The sequence below is a fragment of the Rhineura floridana genome, chromosome 3 (genome assembly GCF_030035675.1).
Source record: "Rhineura floridana isolate rRhiFlo1 chromosome 3, rRhiFlo1.hap2, whole genome shotgun sequence".
Lineage (NCBI taxonomy): Eukaryota > Metazoa > Chordata > Lepidosauria > Squamata > Rhineuridae > Rhineura > Rhineura floridana.
Genome location: NC_084482.1, coordinates 54651481 through 54673508, shown reverse-complemented (window position 1 = coordinate 54673508; position 22028 = coordinate 54651481). Strand labels below are relative to the sequence as shown.

At 45.6% G+C, this 22028-nt stretch overlaps 1 protein-coding gene across 4 annotated transcripts in view; it reads right to left on the bottom strand.

The window, feature by feature from the left end:
• The window catches only part of RBFOX3 (RNA binding fox-1 homolog 3), a 129258-nt gene that overhangs the window by 7644 nt on the left and 99586 nt on the right, over positions 1–22028 (bottom strand). For 3 of the 4 annotated variants that reach the window (XM_061615821.1, XM_061615823.1, XM_061615824.1), the window contains exons 3-9: positions 8196–8450; positions 6828–6968; positions 5702–5755; positions 2764–2824; positions 2280–2333; positions 1675–1807; positions 169–208 (exon numbers count right to left, since the gene is read on the bottom strand). In XM_061615821.1, coding sequence (XP_061471805.1) covers positions 169–208; positions 1675–1807; positions 2280–2333; positions 2764–2824; positions 5702–5755; positions 6828–6968; positions 8196–8450 — 738 coding nt within the window. Of the gene's footprint in view, positions 1–168; positions 209–1674; positions 1808–2279; positions 2334–2763; positions 2825–3962; positions 4056–5701; positions 5756–6827; positions 6969–8195; positions 8451–22028 lie in introns of all 4 variants that reach the window. The other variant, XM_061615822.1, reaches the window with a different exon arrangement.

The window sequence follows — 22028 nt, the reverse complement described above, 5'->3', positions numbered from 1 at the left end:
AGGACACGTGCCTGTTTGGCCAGCAAGGGTCACTGTGGGCTGGTGGATGGGAAGGAGGGAGGGGAGTGGGGTAGCACAAGAAGCATGTGGCAAACTATTGCAGCTTGGACTGGCAACCCAACAAATAAGGATCTGTCTCTAAAAGTAAATCAAAATGGCTGGACTTACATAAATTTCAGCACCATAGAATCCGTCCTGATAAACCACTCTGCAAATAAAAGAAGGAAAATGACTTAGAGCTGTGCACGAGGGACTTTGAAGTCCATTCTGTGCGACAGTACATTTGTTTCAAATAGTAACCCCAGCCCTGGCATCAAACAGACCTTTGTGGGCTCTGGTTTTCAGTGCTGTTAATTGTCTGCCTCTGCCTTGACAGCAGGAGAGATGCAAATGTGCTAGTCATCAAGCTGGATGGGGGTGATCTGTATGACAGGCAAGTAGTATGACCAAGAAGGAGCAGATGCTCTTTGGGGAATCTGGGCACAGTCATTCTCAAATAAGCTCCGCATACTTAAGCATGTGCATGGATGGATACTATGGCCATTTTCAGTTCATTCCTAATTTTTAATGTTAAAATATGCACGTTTATAACCCTTCTGGCAGTAGGTTATAGAAACTGTAAGGGATGGAGCTTCTATATCTACTATGGCTATCTGTCCCATTTTTCATGCTCTCTACTTAGGTCTATCTCCACTGTCAGAGCAGGATGCCTCTGAATATCCAGTTGCTGAGAATCCCAAGTGGGGAGAACACTATTGCCCTCAAGTCCTGCTTGTGGGTTTCCCATAGGCATCTGATTAGCCACTGTGAGAACAGGATGCTGGACTAGATGGGCTCTTCCTATGTCTTCTTGCCAATAAAACTCAGCTGCCTCTCATACTTCCCTTGCTGCCAAAAAAATAAAAAATAAAGAAAATCTACACTGCACAAAATGTAAAACAATCAATTTTAGAACACAGTATACAAAAAAATATTTTGTGGTAAGTACATCTGCATAAATGTAATTGGCTTGCATAATTTTTCATGGGCATGAAAGTTGAGGGTTGTTTTTGGAAAAAAGTGCATGACTATATAAAGTCCCAAATGCAAAATAATCATGGCATGTGAAGTGCCACATGAGTGCCTATTAGGCAAGTACATGGTTCTGGCAATCACACCCGCTGCATTCCTTTTGCTGTATATCAGTATAGTCATGGCATTAAAACCAAACTAAACCAAAACCTTGCTTTGCATAGTGTGGTAAACTCGTATTTCCCTACATGGGGATTATACTGCATTCCCTTACCCCCCACAAGATTATAAAGTGACTGTCAGAAACAGAGACAAGTCTCCTGCCGAGGCAAAGGTGAAATGCCTACTGAATACCTTCTAGTTTTCCTATCGAGACAGGCACACCTAAAACAGCTTTACTTTAGGTGAAATGGGCATCTCATGAGGAGCATGCTGGGGCTTGCTGACAATATGGCCAGAGGCTTAGGTAGCTGGCACAACTAGGAAGTGCTCACCTAAGGCTTGCTAGTGGGGGATGTGGTTGCAGCGCAACAGCCTATACCTTTGCCTGAAGTGGGCTCCAACTGGGAGGAAGGGTAGGATATAAATCTAATAAATAAATAAATAAACAAATAAAGTGTTCCCAACCCCTTTTGAAGGGCCCAGTCTCTGCCAAATACTCACGCTCCATAAGCGGGGATGGGGGGAGGGGGAGGAGCTGCCCGGAACGTGTTGTAGACTGTGCGCCCCCGTCCCCGCAAGTGTGCACCCCGGTAAGCTACTGCTGTTCCCGTGGCTGGGTATGGAAAACCTGTCACTGTAGGAGAGGGAGAAGAAAAAAAATCCCATGAGCACCCCCAGGATAGTCCCAAATGCTAAACGTTGCCTACCCATCCCTTTGTGGCAAAGAAGTGTTCCTCAAGAGAGGAAGCAAACAGCTTGCCCCTCTTCACCGCTGGAGGAGTCCTTAGACATATCCTCCTGCACTTGGGAGGCAAATACCTGCATCCAATCCACCCTCCCTTCCCTGTTATATACACACACCCTGCAGTAATCCTTCTGCTCCTGAAACTCCCACCCACTCCACTCCTGCAAGAAGAAGCATGCACTGGAGCTCCTCTGGTCAGTACCACTGAAGTCCTAACTATAACCACCGATTCCCTCTTCTTGCTTTCTTCATTGGCAGCAATGGTCAGTGGCATGTAAGAAACAAGCAAGCAAGAACTAGGCTTTGCTCTGAGACTCAGCAGCCTCTCTCGTCCAAGGACCTGGCCTGATCCAGACATTACCTGCATAGAATTCCGGGCCATAGACGGTGCCCACCACAGGGTTCAGCTTCCAGCCTGGGGAGAAAGAACAAGGAGATATGAAAGCATTGCCCTAACCCATGCCTGTCCTGTACATTCATTGCCAGCCCTATTTGCCAGAGGAAAGGCTGGCAATCTGAGAAGGTGGGCCAGGGGGATGCAAGAGCCCCTGCCCCTGGAGACATAGGGTGTCATGCCCATGGAAATAGAGCCCAAGGAACTCTGGGTCACTATGTTTAGCAGGGTGAGTGCCCATTTCGCCATCTTTGTTCCCCGAGATGTACCACAAAGCCAGGTCCCATCCCCACCTCCCACATTTTGCACTTCTTGAGACCCTCTGAGTACCAGAACCCCAACCTCCAACCATGGCGGCATGGCAAGAACAAGCATATCCCTGCCAGGCTTCCAGCAATGACCAGCTCTGGCTTAGCAGTCACACCCTTTTGCCAAAGCTTTACTCCATTACCATTTGTGTAGGGATTGGCTGCCTTCTTGTTTGTCATTACTCGGGCTGTTGCATTGTTGACCTGGTGAGATAAAGGGAAGAGAAGGTAAATTATTCACAGTCCTTGGGCTGAAATATTATTCCTCCTCCTCCTCCCAGGAGGGAATCTGGGACTGGAGACTCAAGGAAGGTTTCAGGATTCTTAAAAGCCAATTAGGATTTGGATCATATTCTCCAAAGGGCACAGACTAGTGATCCTCATGGAAGACACCCTGCCTGTATGGACCAGATTTGGCAATGCCTGAAATCCCTCTTCTCCATTCAAAATGCCTTTTACTTCTGACCTGCTGCCTTTCCTAGAGCGCAGACTTCAGACACGATGAGTGGAAAGTTGGAACCAGCTGTGATTTTGGCACTTTGCAAGGAAACATTCCTGAAACTCCCCATTCCCAGTGTCATCTTTACATCTAGCATGCAGGTCCTGCCCAGGCTTCATGCACAGTGGAAGTCCCATTCATTGGGCAGGCTGGTGCAATGCCCCCCCATAAGGCACCAAACAGGGCAGGAGCTCCAGCAGAAGCGGATGTCAGAGTCAGTGCTACCTTCCCTACAGCCCTGGTGAACCTAGGCTACACAGTTCTGAGAGCATCTTATGTGGCACAACACCTGGTGCCCTGGTGTGATCGAGAAGGGTCCACCAGCTCTCCCAGGACTAAACCAAGACATTGCTCCATTACATCTCCTAAAGTCATTGACATGGAAGAGTTGCCAGTCATGTAACATTTTAAAGAAAACAATACCAACGACAACCAAGAGGTAAGCAAAAATCACAGCCAGGCAGCAGTTTGACTACTAATAGTTCTTTTATGGGGCCTACGCTTTGCAAGCACATGGTGGTTCAATCTGGTTTCCTAATTGGGGAAGGCAGGAAGGTTTAGGGATTTGGCAGTATCATGCTTACTCTTCCTTCCTTTAGCTTTCCCCTGCTGGAGAGGTCCTTCTCTTCCTCCCCATCTTCCACTCTTCATCCCACCCCCAACCTATAGGAGATCACCAGCACAGGGCATGCAACATCCACTCGCCCGCCTGCTTGTCCTGCGAGGCCTCAGAGGCAGAAATGGTTTTTAAAAGGGTGTGTGTGCATGTGTGTGTGTGCGGATGTGGGGAGCAAGAGTGACTCCTAATGCCCGACGCAGAGCAGGCAGTGCACTTGTTCGCACCTCAATTTTGCGTCCCTCTACGATGGTGCCGTTCAGCTTCTCCCGTGCCCGATCGGCATCTGCACTAGTTTCAAAAGTTACAAACCCAAAACCCTGTGAGTGGAGGAGAGAAAGGGAAAGGGGGGAGAGGGGGGGATTGGGAAGGGAGGAGGAGGAGGAGGAGAAAAGGATGAAGAGAGAAAGAAAAAGAGGGTGGGAAGGACAGGACAGAGAGAAGGGGTGAGTAAGGAGCAGCAGAGAGAAGAATCTCCCAGGGCCTGGAAGAAGAGGCAGGATGTGAACTTCCCAAGCCACCCCGAGGACTGGAGGGGAAGGGGCAAAGCAAGGAGAAAGGGAAGGGGAAGGCTCAAGAGGAATAGGACAGGCACTGGCTTCCCAAGAGGCAAAGTTGCAGGGCAAGATGTGGCAGAGTGCATTGCCACTCACGGAGGACAAGAGTCCTCAGGTGGACCCGGGATATGAGGGAGGTATTCTGGACTGAGCTACTGGTGCTTGCAATTGATTCCACCCAGCCCCTGGAGGGGCATCATAGTCATTCACTTTCTGGATGTTTGAGGCAGGGTGTAGGAAGTCCTGGCTTGTGACATGGAAAAACTGTGATGGGATCTCCCAATGTCTTTTTCAAAGCCTAAATACAGACTCTGTGTGTGTGTGTGTGTGTGTGTGTGTGCGTGCGTGCGTGTGTGCGTGTTGGCTAAAAGACACGGTGGTGTTGGGGAAGTGTTTAGTCCTCCCCTTCCCTTCCCAATTACATTTTCCCATTTGGAATCCCCCCAAAGTGTTATTAGCTTGTTGGACAGTAGGGAAAGACAGCTGTATGGATTTGAATCAGGAAAACAAGATAGGGGAAAAGGAATACCAGCTGCTGGAAACCGCAGGAGGGGAGAGTTGCTGTTGCACTCAAGTCCTGCTGGCGGGCTCCCGATGGGCATCTGGTTGGCCACTGTGAGAAGAGGATGCAGGACTAGATGGGCCATTGGCCTGCTCCAGCAGCAGGGCTCTTCTTTTATGTTCTTAGGGGCACATAAGGGGAATGTAAGCTTTGAAAAAGACATTGGGAGACCTGGTCATCAACCTGCCATGTCACTGTTTGGTTTGACCCCAAAAGCCAATACTGGAACTGACAACAGGGCCTGGAAAGACTCAACAAAGGTGTTTAGCGGCTGGAAGGAATTTCAGATCCTGTCAAACTAAACACCCTCGTATCCTCCTAGGAAAAAATGCAAACCATGTTAATAAAAGTATTTTGGTGACTATTTCTTAAAAGAACCATGTCAACTCTATCTCCTCTAAGTCGTTTGCAACCAGTTGCCTTACATAAAATATTTTTCTCTCTTAAAGTTGAGTGATTTCCAATTTCACCATGAGAGGGTGTTATTTTCCTGCATTAAATTGCCTTAGCTTTAAGTCTGTGGCTCCTAGTTTTATTAACTTTCAAATGGTATTTTCTATGTAGCTTATTTCAAATTTAGAATCTGAAGAATGTAAATCTGTGTGGTTCTTAGGCCCCTTCATTCAGCATATTTGCTTTCAGGGTGAAAGTTAAAACACCAAAACTGAATTCCAAGTCCATGATTGCTGGGTTTTCGGGGTGGGGGTAGGAGAGGCAGGTGGTTAGAAACTAGGTAGGCAGCTTGAGGCAAAGAGAACTAGGAGGAGCAGGAGGGCAGTCTGGTCCCTGGGAAGGCACACCTATGCTGATGTTTGGGTTTCACTAAATACCAGCATGCTGAACCCACCTTGGAGCCACGCTCATTGAAAATGATCTCAACATCCAGAATCTTTCCAAATTGCTGCAGAAAGGAAGAGGGGGAATGAAAGGTGAAAATATAAACCAATATAAAGCATGTATGCTTTTATTTTCTCACACAGGGGCACTGTGTCCAGGCAACCTCTGGAATCAGGGGACATTCTCAGCGTATAAAATGCCTGCATCTGCCATAGGCCACTGGGACCCTTCCTGGTAGCTTGATAGCAACATACAGTATTGAAGCACCACTTGCATGTGTTGCCACACTGAGGGATGTTCAACTCTACCTATGCATAGGCTGAGAAGATAGGTCAATCCTGCTTGGGTTGGGATGCCAAGGTTTATAGGGCTCTGGGCAAGGGAGAGCAGACAGGAGCTCCTGCCATGGTGTGACTTGGCCAGCAGTCAAGGGAAATGAAGAGAGGGGGAGACCCTGCACTCTACCCACAAAGACTATTATGAGATGTAAGAGCAGCTGTTTGTGGAGAAGTTGTGCACAGGTTGCTGAGGGCACACAGCTTGAGGTCAGGCTTAGGAATATAGGAAGCCACCTTGTACCAAGTTGGACCACCAAGTCCATCAAGCTCAGTTTTGTCTACTCTGAATGGCAGTAGATGTTCACAATTTCAGACGGGGTCTTTCTCAGCCATCAGGGCTGGATCAAGACAATTTGCTGCCTGAAGTGAATGACAAGATGGCACCCCTTCTCCACTCCACATACAGAAGGCAATCAGGCTGGCAGTTGAGTCCTACTTCAACACTGGTGATGGAATAGTGCCCTCCATTACACCTGAGCCAGCAAGCCAGATTAGGGGCACAGGAGACAGTGTGTGGCAACAAAGGGGAATCACTGAGGGCTCAGGAGAAACACCTGGGATTGCTGCCCTCATCATCTGACACCTGAGGCAGTTGCTGGCAGGGCTGGCTTTACCTGGTGATATTGGGGCCTGAACCTGGGACCTTTTGCAGGCAAAGCATGTGGTCTACCACTGAGCCACCGTCCTTTCTTTAGTAACAACATTCGGTCCCAGCAGAGTTGACTCTGCCTGTAGCAGGATCTAGTGCTTCTCAGGGATATGATGCGGATGTGTTTAGTGACGGAGGAATGGACTCACCCCAAACATTTGCCGCAGGTCAGGATCCCGGAAGCGGAAAGGGATGTTGGAAACGTGTAACCGTTTGGGCTGCTGCTTGTCAGAACCACTCTCTGGCGGGTGTAGCGTTTGGTTGTCTGTCTGTGCCGCTTCATCTGTCTGCTGGGGGCAAAGAAGAATAAAAGATTCCACTGTGATTCCATCACTGTCTCAGGTGTGCTTGTTTAAGATTCTCACTGCCCCTTGAAAAGGGCTCATTGCAGATGCACGGAGTCACTCTAAGAGTGCGAAATGAGTGGAAGTTGGGTTTTGCTGGTGGCAAATGCATTTTGAGTACACAGAGAGAGAAGCTGACTGGGCAATTGGCTGGGAGAGGGGTCTGTGGACGTTATGTGGCTGCAAACATTTAACAGCATACAGAGGCTGGTGGCATATGGAAAGAGCTAAGAGTGTGAGCTGTTCAGACATTACCATTCGTGAATTCACTATCAGGCCTTAGGTAAGCTGCTACTCTTTTTTGCCTCAACCTCTCCACGTGCAAAATGGGAATAACGATACTCGCCTACCTTAGAGGTTGGTTGTAAGGATTCTAATCATTATTACATATGTGTTTGTGAGACAGTGGGATAAAGACTGGTGCAACTGCAACTAGGATAGGGAGAAACAAAGAGTCCTGGCTTGACCCTGGGTTTGCATGTGGGCCTGCATGTGTACAGCCATATGGGGAGAGAGAGTTCACTCTCCTAGCTGCGTGGAGGCAAGCAGCCAGCCTGGTGCTCAGGGACTGAGGAGCGGCTGGGAATTGCTCACTCAGCACTTCCTCGCTGCCTGCATTACAACCACATCATTGGCACGATGGGATTGGCAAACAGCCAGGCAGGTAGATTACAAGTGATTAGGGACATAAGGGGAGCCAGGAAACTTAAGTGCTGAGCCACAAATGCCCACAGGGCAGCAGGGCACTGGAATTGTCTCTATTAACTTGCCTCCTGCTGCACAAGCCCTCTGCGATTTCAGCCCTGGGCCATAATCCCTTGCAATGTCTGGGCCTCAGGCAGATAAGCTTGGAAAGGGGTGGGGGAGGGGATTTGATCCACTGCTTCAATTTGCCCCCTTGGCCACAGCGCTGCTCTTCAGTCTTGAACCACCAAGTTGCTTCTGCCTCCCCCATTCCTCCCACTGTGGTCCATCCTTGGGCTTCCCATCTCATTTTGTGCACAGATTGTTGAGTTACCTGGTTCTAGTTTGCATCCTTGCAGACAGAACCACCCCTCTCTTTTCACACCTGACCGTTCTTTCTTTAGCTAGTCTGAACACCCACTCCACAGGCATTCGCCATGCCAAGGTTTGTTCCCTTTACAGGCTCTCTTTGCACAGGGTGTCTCTTACCGGTACTGTTTGTGTGCCCGCTATGGATTGCGTGCTTGCATCGGTGCCCGGCTGTTCAGGGTGGCTCTGTGCTGGCGTATAGAGAGTCAAGGCATGCTCAGGTACTGTGCTCTGCCCCGAGTAGTCCTGTGCTGGATGTGGGTGTGGTGGAGGAGCATATTCTGCAGGGATGCCATTCTGCGGGGGTGGCGGGTATGTGGCTGGTGGATAGGGCTGGGCCATTGCGTCAGGCGGAGCCGTGGCGTCCTGGTTGCCCTTCAGAGACATAAGGAGAGAAACAGGCTTATTCATTTCCTAGAACTACATGAGGGGCCATGAACTGTATCTACGGTCAGTTACCCACTATTTCTTCCCCTCCAAAATGGCTGATACAAGTCCGTCCAATGACTCATCAGAGTTAAAGTCATCTTCCCTTAAAGAAAGGCTATAATTGAAGGTGTCTCCCACATGCCACAGTCAAATCCAAATTCTGCATCATGAAGACGGTGGGTGGTACATGGGGAGAGGAGGTAAAGTGATGCAAATTGTTACTTTTGCAGGCATGCACAAATGTATCCTTGTTTTCAGTGAATTTAACTGAAATTTTTTGACAGCCACTGGGAGAATTAAAGGAGAAAAGGTTATCATGATTGAAAGCAGGTGGGCTATGTTATAAGCTTCTGAGATGACCCATTCTGTACTTCTCTTTCTTTTACTGTATTTTGCTTTGATTTTATTGTTATGTTGTTTTGGTTTTTAATTGAGGTTTTGTATAGCGCACAAATACATTTTACATGACCTTGTGATTAATTTATTATTATTATTATTATTATTATTATTATTATTATTATTATTATTATTATTATTAACAACAACAACAACAACAACAATAATAATAATAGGGGTTGGGTCAGGGAAGCAAATATAAGATGATGCCTAGAACAAATAAATACTCCCTAATCCAGAGATCCACTCAAGGCTGGAGGAGTAGTGACGAATAGCCTTGTTTAATTGCTCTAATGTCAGTTTCTATACCTTCAGGGTTCAGGGAGGCTTTACTTACTGGTTTCCTCACACTGTTTTTTCCCCTTTCCTTTTTTTATAGTGGGATAGCACTATTCACCACAAAAATGAAAAGAAAAAAAGCAAGGAGTAAGCAATTTAGCCTCCCCCCTCCATCCCACGGAACAGAAACTGACACTGGAGCAATTAAAAGAGGTTATTCAAAGGGCAATTAACAGACCATTTATCACTGATTTCACCATTTGTGATCCACAGGAAGCAACAGAATATACCTGCAAACAGAAAATGTAATTAAAGTCACAATAGTTTCAATAGTGTATTACCTGTTCACACTGGACAGGATTGTGTTGCAATTGTGTTGTATTGCAAAATAAAGGAAACAAAAAATCACCATTAGGGCTGAGCATTGAATTTGGCCTGAGCCAAATCGGGCTCATTTGGATGTTTTTGGGGCCTCAGCCAAGTTGGGTTCTGACAGTCATGGATCGCTATGGGTTGGATTCGATTACCCCAAGTGACCTGGGGCTGTCAGAGGGCAGGGCATCAGGCAGAGAGAAGAGGCAGCTATAGCTCTCCTTCCTGCCTGATGAGCAGAGGGAACAAAAGCCCTTTGCAAAACAACATCCCCCATGATAAATTGACTCCCCTCTCGATTGAGGGGCAAAGGAAATGTCTCCTTCCCCACCCCACCATATGTTACCGTAATTAAACCTGAGCCCTACCCCCCAAACCTATTCAGGAATGGCTCTGAGTCAGGGTGGGAGATCCTGGGTCGACCGAAGGCAGGTTGGCCTCATCCCCACCCAACTGGAGCCATGGGGTGGATAGGGGAGTCTGTGCACAGCCCTAATCACCACAAACCAAATCTGGGGGGAAATGGGAGGACAAAACAGAAAATACTAAACAGAAACAACTTTACATTCTATGTAAAACCTAAGTGAAAATATTACAGCAATTCCAGAGAAAAGGGCTAATGTGGATGCAACCTAAGACTTTCTGACAATTTTTAACAATTTTTCCTTGATCTACAGAATTTATCACATCAGGCTAAGCCAGTATTTTAGCTAAATTTGCATACTATTGTTACTACACTGTATTTATTGTAAGGTACACCTATGTTTATGCCTCAATTTATGCTCTGTGCTTTTCATAAATAAAAGTTTTCTTAAGATTACTAGTTTTACTCTGGATTATTCTAAAACCTCCTGCGAGCTAGCAAGCCTTAAATTTTGCTTGGTACTTGGATTTTACTTGAAGAAATTCCTGAAGAGGATGAATGATGAGACTGAAAAGTGCCCTGTGTGAAATAAGAAAGGGGTGAATAGGCTTCATGTTATTTCTAGCCTTTCTACTCCAGCTTTTGTTAACCAAGTACCTCGATCTATCTAGGTATACATATGAGGAAGAGTGTTAGCAGCACACCCCATATATTTAACTTTATTCATTTATATGAAAATGTATATCCCATCCTTCTGGTGTGTACGCAGCACCAACATCCAATTTGGTTAGCTTTGTCTCACATCAGGATGAATCTGAGAAGTGTTTTGGTATGACAGGACAAGGCCCTAGATCAAGGGTGGAGATCCCCAGGCTTGGAGGCCAAATGCAGCCACCCCCCTCATCAGCCCTGCTCTGCTCCCTTATGAAGTTCTTCTGCCTGGCTTGACTGTGACCTTTAACTGTAATAATGCCTCTTGCTTTCCCGGATGGTTTGACCTCTGACTTTTGCATGGCTGGAATGCAGCCTATTGTACAAAGTACGTTCGCTTCCAGATGACCTGTTGATTGAGCATTCATCCTGACTTGTTTGCACAGTTTGCTGCGATGTGCTATACATTGTCAGCAGTTGAGTACTCGTTCTGACTTGTTTTGGGGTAGGTTATCTGACAACCCATGTTACACTTTCCAGGCATTTTCCTGTCACTTTTCTTATTGCAAAATTTTTTTGGGGGGTGGGGGAAAGTGGGTTTGTTGTGTAAGAGCACCAAGTCCACTTTAATAGCACAACCTGAATTTGTTGACATGCCACAGAATCCCACTGCAAAACAGTGTAAGTCTTGAAGTTCATCCTTTGCTTTCCCCACTTTTGCCTCTGGCAAAAGATTGTGCGGAAGGCTTGTGCCATGCCAGCCATTAGCTCCTCCTAAGAATGTCTGGGGGTGGTGTGATTACATTATTGATGCATTGGGAACAAGCTGCACAGTGGACTGGTCTATGCATTATAGTTGCCATGTTGAGGTACCACTACTACTACACATATGCTCCTCCTAGACACAATCACACACAGAACCCTCTTCCTCTTTTCTCACTTGTCCTAAAACACACTCTTCTACACCTCACTGCTCTCCACATCCCTGCCTCCCATTCAACACCACATGCCTTGCCTTGCTCTGACAAACAGCAACAAGCCCTTCTGCTAGGAGCCCACGTTCTGCTCTCAGATGCTTTATAGCACTCACACAGCAGTGCCCCCCCCCCCGGGATGAAATATAACCGCAGCTCCTGGAGCCGAGACAGGCTCTTTAATTGTGTGTGTGGTTAATTTACGACGAGGCAAGATCACAGTGGGACAGGCTTGGGCAGGCAAGCTTTCCTCACTTGAATAGAGAAACCCCATGCCCTGTCCCAAGGCTGTCTTCTTCCTTGTCACACTTGTGTGACTGCAGGATGTAACAGAGCCCTCTCACCTGGGATACAGCGGTCAGCCCATATAGCACCCAGAAAAAAAAACATGTTTGAATCAGCAAATTACTCAAGGATTACTTGGCTACTTCCTGGGGGAAAGGGAAGAAAGGGAGATAGGTTCATCTATGCATGCATCGGCATTACTGGCACTAAAGCATCTTAGGACATATCATGCCAAATAAGTTGTTTATTGCAGAGGAAGTCGGTGAACAGGTTCATACTGAGTGATCCGACTCAGGGATCTCAGCATCCCAAGTTAGGTGTGCCTGCTAGGGCAAAAGCAGCTTCGATGCCCCTAGAACATTTCCCGTCAAAATGATGTCTCTTCTTCTCCACCCCCTGGAGTTACAGGAGATACTCCAACTTGCACATCTCCATAATAGGACATAATCCCTTTCACTCCAAGCTGACTCTCTCCAAGGAGGCAGGCCTTTACCCAGGCCTTCACCTGCTAGACTATGTAAATAATCAAGGCTCTAGTTTCACAAATCCTTACATAGCTTGGGACCAGGATACCTGAAAGATTGTCTTACCCCTTATATAGCCAGTTGATCACTGCGCTCTGCAGGTGAGGGCCTCCTGCAGATACCATCTTATCAGGAGGTCTGCTCTCCACAACATAGGAAGCAGACCTTTAGTGTAGTGGCACTGACACTTTGGAATTCCCTCCCCTTAAATATTAGACAGGGCCATCTCTGTTATCTTTTTGGTACCTATTGAAGACCTTCCTCTTTCAACCAGCCTTTTAAGTAGGGGCCTTATCCCAGTCTGCATCTGTGCTGGAATTGCTTCTTAAGATGTTTTTAAATTTGTTTTTTAAAGATGTTTTAAAGATATTTTGTTTTAATGTTTTTAAAGATGTTGTGATTTAATAAATATTAAAGTCCTTTGTTTTTAAGATGTTTTAAAATATTTTTATAGTGTTTTTGTTTGCTGCCCTGGGCTCCTTCTGAGAGGAAGGGTGGGATATAAATTTAATTAATAATAATAATAATCTGTCCACTTCAGATTTCTGCTGGAGCCAGTGCCAGGCATGCCGGGGCCCTTGGGCACCAGCCTGCCCAGGGCCCTGGCATGCACGCACGCACACACACCCCACCTACCTGTCTCTCCTGTCTTTTGCGGCTGTGTGCGCTGTGCTCACAGGGCTGCCATTAACCAAGATGGTGGACGAGTTTTCCCTAAGGTGCTGATGCCCCTGCCGCCATCTTGGTTGCTGGCAGGGATGTGCATGCGGATTGCAGAAGGAGGGCGCTACTCCTCCCCACCCTATTGAGGGGCCCCTTAGCCAGGGCCAGACCTGGCTGTCCTTTGGCGCTGGCCCTGGCTGGAGCAACATTCCTAGCAGTGAGTCCAGTATCAGAGAGTCCAGTATCTGGCCTAATCATGAAGCTCCACTGGGAGTTCTCCATAGTTTTGATTCTTAGCTAATGCAACCTGCCACGCCTGACCAGAATATCTCCATTAGTTTCAGCTTGAAACAGGAAACTAATTGATGCTCAAGAGAACTGGACTGCCAAATGTGGCATTTTCAAGTTGAGGAGCCTGAATTTTGCATGTACTCCCTCACCCAAATTTGGCAACTGAAATTTGATTATGCATCTTGGGCTAATTTACAAAGTGTGTTTGATGCATAAACAGAAGGAATATTTGGAATGAATTTTTTTAAAAAATATGTGCAACTGGAAAAGCACTGGGTTGTGGAGCCATAATCCTGTGTACGCTATGATCCAGAGCCTGACACATGAATAACGTTGCCGTTGAGACTGCGGAAAACAGAGTCCTGTAAATGGAGTTGAGGAAGAAGAGCAGCCAGAGACAGGTCGCAGGGAAGAGGTGACTGTGATGTTCCTGCTTATATTGTAAATATGGTAAGTGCTGTTTATATAGAAGACATGTGGTAAGTGGAGTGAAAGGGGGGGGGAGTACATGAGCAGTAGAATGCTGGATGATTGGCTGAGTGTTTGAATGGCTGGGAGTATAAATGGAAGAATGACAGTTGAATCTGAGAGGTGGTGTTTAGGAGGTTGTGGTGGAGGTGGTGAATTGAGAGGTTGAGAGAGAGGTTGGAGGTTTGGAGGTGGTGGTGTTGAGAGTGAGTCGGAGTTCTGAGGCAATTAGCAAAAAGTCAAGTACCTAACAGAATATAGATGAAACCATACGCTTGTGAAACATTCCTTAAGTAATCTTGTTATTTCTGATATTTAATAAATACTTATTTGGTTTACCAAAGGCCTGATCCTTGGCTGGGGAATATACAGACCAGAAGGGAGGGCAAGGTAATTACCAAGGCTGAACAGAAACTGTATCTAATGGTGGCAGCGGTGAAGGGAGAGATTGTAACAAGTCAAGTATCCAGAGCAACCCAGAGTTGTATGCTTTAATTATAAAGATACAAGGGGGTTGGGAACAGCATAGGCACACAGTCACAAAGTAACAAGCTATAGAGAGACTTAGGCAAAGTCTCTGGGAGTTTGGGTTACAGAAAGTGACTGGTGGTGCTGCCTAGCAGTGGGATCTAGTGAGATCTGTGCTAGAGCGGAGTGAGAAACCATATAAAGGACGGTCCTGACTGGTGGTGTCCTGAGGTGGTGCCTAGTGAAAGGCAGTAGCCACAAGCAGGTGGGAACCTGACAGGGGGAGCCAAAGGTGGGATCGTCACAGTAACTAATTCCAACAAAGGCTGGGTACTGACCAGTTTCTTATATACTTCCTCATATTGACTAGCCCTTCCAGCCTCTGCAGGAGAATGCAGCCCTCAAGCCTTAAACTTTGCACTTGGTCACCTCCCTGTTAACTCTCATTGAGTACACTGCCTCCAATTGTGCACAGACTCAATGGCATGTGAGGCTCTTGAGGGTGAAATGCTGGCCCCTCTGTGAGCTCCAGGGCAGGGGCTGCAGGCACTGGGGGTTCTGGTTTGGGATTTCAAGTTTGGAAAGTTCCTGGTGGCTGGACTTGGGTCCAGATCCAGAGACCATGTAGGTTGTACTATTGGTCTTACTGATTCCACTGGCCCCTTCCATTTAAGTCATTGTCTAAGCTACTGCTGGAAGGTTTGATCATGATACCCCACATCTCAGAGTTGTGCTGCTCCAGAGGTATGGGTGGGGATGGACCGTCTCGTACCTTTGGGATTTCCCAGCTATTTTGGAGCTCTTAGTATTTTGCCACCCCAATCAGCCTCAATTAGTTCCCTTGTTTATTAGTGGAGACTACTATAAATTTCCCCTCTGGGCCTTGTTTATTTTTAACATTGCTAAAAATGAGTAAAGTAAGTATGTTTTCTATCTGGAAAACTGTATGAAGGGTATGCATGTATGAATTTAGTGTCTTTTTTGTATACTTCCCTGATCCCTTGCAAGGTATTACTCCATGATGAGCAAGATTTGGGGTAAAAATGGTCTTAACAGTACTTTAAAAAATAATGGTCTTAAGTAATGCTCTAATTTGCCACCACTAGAATGCAGGCATTTGGCTACCCACAGTATTCTTCCCTCTCCAGGAAACAAAGGCCACAGATGGTGGGTTACCCTGGCTTTAGTGGTACATGAAACACAGCCAAATGTTTCAATAGGATTGTCAATAACAGGCAGACAGACCCTCACCACTGTACCTGAGATTCCAGGAAAAAGGCGGGTAGGTTCTCACTCACATATAAAAAAAAACAACAGTTTTTGAATGTGGGGGTCACTAGTGAGGAACAGTAGGTGCTCTGCAATTTTCCACAGCTGCAACATCAGCAAGTGATTGTTCTGCAACATCCTCAACAAAAGGATAATGCAATACCTAATGTAAAAGTTGGCAGCTTCTTCAGCCCATCAACTCACTTCCCTACTAACTCTTGCTTATCTGGGCCAAAGGAGCCAAAGGAAGGGTGTCCATTGTGGATTTCTAGATCTTTGTCAACATTTGAAGACTTTCTCCACCTGCTCTATGTATTGCAGAGAGACCATGATGATGTTGCATCATGTGAAATGGGTGGGGGTAAAAGAGTTTGTAGCTCCAAGATGGTGATGTGAGCTCGGAAAAACACAGTGTAGGTCACAGAGGACGCAACACAGGTCATAACTAATGTCCATGCAGGGGACCATAAAAATACAGCTCTGTGGGTTGTTATGTTGCCCACTCCTGATAAAGAAACCCAAAACAAACCATGAATACAAAAACAGATTTCCTCCTTGCCACATCTTTACCCTAATATAGACTCTCATCACTAAACTCACTAAACACAAAAAGGGGGCTGTATTTGTCAGCTCTACTGATCTTAACAATGACATGAGACAGGTACCCAGAGTTGAGGTTAAAACTGCCACAAAACAGGATTCAAAAGAAACTGCAAGATGCATATTAATTCTATGTACCAATTAGGGTTGCCAGGTTCAGGGCCTGAGACTGATCCTGTATCTTTAGAAGAAGAGAAAGTCAGCCAAGTGCAGGTGTGCTTCTAACACTGTAATGGGAAAAACCACAAGATGGAATTCTCCCTTCCCCCTGCACAACTTTTAAAGATACAGAAGACCTCTTGGAGGCTGGGCCTGGCAACCAAGAGGTCTTCTGTATCTTTTAAAGTTGTGGAGGGGGAACGGAGAATTCCACCTTGTGGTTTTTCCCATTACAGCGTTGCAAGAACACCTGCACTTGGCTGACTTTCTCTTCTCCTAAAGATACAGGATCAGTCTCAGGCTCTGAACCTGGCCAACCTAGGTACCAATCCATCAAAGGCAGGGCTAGAATTCAAAACAAACTAATGGTTTCATATAAGAAAAATGTATAAAACAGGAAGGCATCCTTTGCCCATCCCTGTTTACTGGTTACATCGAAGACCTTCAAATACTTCTGGGACAGTTATGAAGGTCAAGGTTGTCTCTAATTTAGGTGTGAGCCAAAATGGCCCCTTTCACTTTGCAACCATATTCATGGACTGCAAACTCCCCCCCCACCCCAGCAACTCTTTGGAAGAGGACAAAGTTGTTCACAATATGGTTGCTCAGCCATTCTCCACACATAAACACTCAAATTCCCCTCTCTGCTACCTGGCATTCAGGTAGGGGCACAACTCTGGAGTGTCTGTTGTTAGGGGAGTTACTGTGGACCTTTTTTTTTTTTTAAAGAAGGTATTTCTTTTCTGAGGAATGAATGATTCATCACTTGGCCAATCAGATTTGGATATGTGACAACATTATTAAGCTAATCCATGCTGCAGGCGATGACTGCCCTCACTCTGAGTTAGCTGTCTGCCTTCAGTGAGACCATCATGTAGTGAAATCTGACTGGGCAATGAACTGCAGCTGCTGCCACCCATTAAGGTTGTGGAGATGCTCTGAACTGATGCCACTGGGGGACCTTCAGGGTACTTCTTGGTCACATACAAGTTTGTGAGCAATTGCTGGCTGCAAATATTTATTTATTTATTTATTTATTATTTGATATCCCGCCCTTCCTCCCAGCAGGAGCCCAGAGAGGCAAAAAAACCCACCTAAAAACACTTTACAACATCATAAAAACAGACATTAAAATATGTTAAAACAAAACAACTTTAAAAACATTTTTTTAAGAAAACTTTGAAGATATATATTTTTTAAAGGTTAAAAAACATATTGTTTTTAAAAAGAAAGGTTTAAAAGCATATTAAAAAGCAATTCCAACACAGAAGCAGACTGGGATAAGGTTTTAACTTAAACGACTTGTTGAAAGAGGAAGGTCTTCAATAGGCACCAAAAAGATAACAGAGATGGCGCCTGCCTAATATTTAAGGGGAGGGAATTCCACAGGGTAGGTGCCGCCACACTAAAGGTCCATTTCCTATATTGTGCAGAACGAACCTCCTGATAAGATGGTATCTGCAGGAGGCCCTCACCTGCAGAGTGCAGTGATCAACTGGGTATACAAGGGATAAGGCGGTCTTTCAGGTATCCTGGTCCCAAGCTGTATAGGGCTTTGTACACCAAAACTAGAACCTTGAACTTTACCTGGTAGCAAATGGGCAGCCAGCGCAATTCTTTCAGCAGCAGGGTGACATGTTGCCGATACCCTGCCCCAGTGAGCAGTCTTTCACCAGCTGCAGCTTCCAGACCAACCTCAAGGGCAGCCCCACATAGAGTGCATTACAGTAATCCAGCCTGGAGGTTACCAGTGCACGGACAACAGTGGTCAGGCCATCCCGAGCCAGAAACGGATGCAGCTGTCTTACCCGCCAAAGCTGGTAAAAGGCATTCCTAGCCACTGAAGTCACCTGGGCCTCTAGCAACAAAGATGGATCCAGGAGCCCCTCCAGACTACAGACCTGCTCTTTCAGAGGGAGTACAACCCCATACAAAGTAGGTAACTGACCATTTATGTGAATTCGGGAACCACCAACCCACAGCACCTCCTTCTTGCTAGGATTCAGACTCAGTTTATTGTTCAACACAGCACTACTCTAACTACTCATAGTGAGCTTGCTCTGAATGCATAGAAGATCAGGTCTTCTATGCATGATAAAACCCGATTTAGTGTTTACTGTGGGTACTAATTGTGCAAAACCATTGGTAGCCCCACAGTCTCAAATGCATCAGCTCACATCTTTTCAGTTCAACGGGATACAGATGACATTTTAATTTGTTTTATTATTACATTTATATCCCATCTTTTCCTCCAAGGAGCTCAAGGTGGCACGTACAGTTGTCTTCCCTCCCCATTTTATCCTCTCAATAACCCTGTGCAAGTTAGGTGAAGCTGAGAGGGAGTGACTGGCCCAACGTCACCCTGTGAGCTTCATGACTGAGTAGGGATTTTTCAGATCCTAGTCTTACTCTCTAGCCACTACGCTTCAGATGGAAATGCACTATCCAGATGAACATCTGCCCTCTATATCAGCTACGTTTATGAGCATGATCTCCCTTGCTGAACTGGGCAAGAATAATAATTCACAACTCTTGATAATGTGCTCCAAGAACAAATTCCATCCTAGACCCTATAGATGTTTGCAATACAGCTGCCCTGGGCTCCTACTGGGAGGAAGAGTGGGATATAAATTTAATAATGAATAAATAAATAAAATAATATATGGAGCCGAAATAAATGGCAAAAACAGAAGTAGTGACTTTTGTGAAGCAGCCTGAAGTCCAAAATAAAATCAAACTATCTTGCAATGGTTTAACATACCTGAAATTTATTTACATTGGATTCATCATGACTACACCAGGACGTTTCTGACTAGCTGTTGAAGTCCTACAGCAGAAAGCCCTATGTAGTTTTTATGAAATGAAAAAAACACTAACAAACTAAATTCTGACAAGAAAGCTGCCACTAACACCTTTACACCTTCATCCTGCTTCTTCATTTGTGGTATTAAGTTGCTAAGAGCTACTTTAAAGAAAGATTACACTATTTAAGATTAAAAACAACCACCACCCCCTCCCACATGACAGTGCTACATCTCTAGGTTGGCCAGCAATTTCTCCAGGTAGACAGAACTCAACAATCACATGCAACTTCATCATAAAATGTGAACCAATTGGATTTCTATACAACATGGAGAAAAAGTTGATTTCTAGTTCTACCATTATCAAGGTAGCCCACAGTCCTGATGCATAAATACTAGAGACTTATGCCCAAACTACACGTAACAGGGTAATGTGTTGGTGGTGCGAATCCACATCTCCCCACACATTTCCCGGGTAACATGTAGATGAAAAATGCATGGTATGATGCCCATGTGGTATAGTGGTTAAGGTGCTGGACTACGACCTGGGAGACCAGGGTTCGAATCCCCACACAGCCATGAAGCTCCCTGGGTGACCTTGGGCCAGTCACTGCCTCTCAGCCTCAGAGGAAGGCAATGGTAAACCCCCTCTGAAAACCGCTTACCATGAAAACCCTATTTGTAGGGTCACCATAAGTCAGGATCGACTTGAAGGCAGTCCAATAACAACATGATGTCAGAGAATTAATATTTGCCTCCCCCTGCAGATGGAAGCCAAGTGGAACAAAGGGAAGGGGAACATTCATGCCATTATGTCATATCAATTTTTCTACAGCTACATATTAGTAGGGAGAGGGAACACATGGGTCTTAATTTAAACCCAAAGCATGCCTACTTTTCCTTTTTAACTTAGTAAAATTATGTTCAGATTGCTAGATCTAGAGCTTAAAAAACAAACAAAACAGAAATCAAACTATGAAGGTATCTGAACAGCCATAGATCTTCTGATCTTCCAAGGAATTATTTTGCTAGTACACTGTTAGACAACAGTAAAGGCTGCAATATTAAGACAAACTTTCACCAAATACTGAGCAAGAGATGTTTAACCCAGATTCTGGACTATAACACTTCATACTGGAGGTGGAGTGGAGTTCTATTTTTGAATGCTCACTATCTATAAAGCTTCTTGCAGATGTTAAAGTAGAACATCCATAAATTGAAACATCTGAAAGGCTGTATTAGATCTCTCTCTAAATTGCTATATGGAGGGTATTTTTTTCCCTTTTCTACATGGGGGAAGCAGTGGACCAAAGCTGTACAGCCTAAAAGTATACCATCATATTTTGCATTTCTCATTTTACTATGAAGTAGAGGTTAAAAGCGAGAGGTACAAAGCTGATTCTAAACTCCCAAAGAAGCAGCCAATTTGACATGAAAAGAGATGTGAGGCTACAATCCTACACACACTTATCAGGGAGTAAGTCCCATTAAACTCAATAGGACTTCTGAGTAGATTTGGAGAGTACTGCACTGTGAGAGTTCAGTGCCCCAAATATGGAAATCATGGCTCCTCTTTTTAAAATAATGCACTCAATTATGAAAGAGAAGAAAGACAGTGACCTGTGCAGTGTGTACAAGCCATCTGACATACTGAATCAAAAATGGACTGTACTGAAGACCAGAATGGGAATGGGTACCTTAGCAATGGAATATGAGCACTCTCACCTCAAACGATGAGAGACATTATAACCATCCCACACTTCTTGACAGGTATGTTAGTGATCTGGACTTCCCACAGACTTTGGTAATGCCTTGTATATTGTCATTGTGCCAATCAAGTTTCTCAGAATAAGCGTGGACTGAACTGCATTCTGAATTGTCACTGTTTTCCTGCCCCAGTTTCTAGTCTGTCCTCTTCAGTAGATGCCTGTGTTCATGAGATGCTACCTTCCCACTCCACAGAAAAAAGTGCTTCTGCCATCTGAATGGATAAAAGGGCTGTCAGGTCAACTTTTAATATAAATATCACACACACACACACACACAAAAGTGCTGCTGAGCACTATAATGCTCTGAAATTAGTGTCAGACAGTACAATCTATGGTGTGGTGATAGCCTGGAATTAGAGGCAATTGCATAAAACTGGAGATGGCTCTTAAAATACTAGACATCTGGCAATCATAATCAAGGGTTTCTGCTGAGACATCTTCTTTTTCAATGCCACGTCTCCAGGAGAAGGGCTCATTTCCCCCCAATTACAAACTGGGGTTCCCAGGCAGTGGGGATGGGATGCGGAGAAGAAAGTCTAGCAGGAGAAACCAGGAAGGGGGGGCATCTACCTTACTGTGTGCACTTCCCTCTCTCTCTCTCTCTCTCTCTCTCTCCCCTTCCTCCATCTTCCAGTGATGGATCTCCATGCCAAGACACCTGTGGAGTGTGTGGAAGCCTTTTTAGATGTAAAACAGATGGGGCAGCATGAGGTGGGAAAGTGGGTGGCTGGTGGGAGGGATGCCAGAGGGGCCAGGAAAGTGTACAAAGAATATATAACAAGTGCCACATTTGCCATCTACTGATGTTGTAGGTTCTAATCTCTGCAACAATCCTGACAACCTCCATTATTAATTTGAAGTGTCTCAGTGCTCATCATCCTGAAGACGATTTCTTTCAGGGCTCATTAGGTTCCCCTCATCTCTGGGACACCTCTGTCCAGAACTATAGCTCCAGATGACAAATCTTTTGGTGGTAGAGAGAGATAAGGACATTATCATGATGTGTGCATGGGTGTGTGAGAGCAGCTGAGTCTGCAACAGCAAAGGTGCGGTGTGCCAGGACTGAGCCAATGAATAGTCTTGCTTTGCTCCCCATTTCCTCTCTCACACACACTCCAGTTAGCAATGAGAGCCTGCTGAGGTCTGCTCGAGTAGGAAATCCTTTTCACATCTTGGATCCCATCACACCAT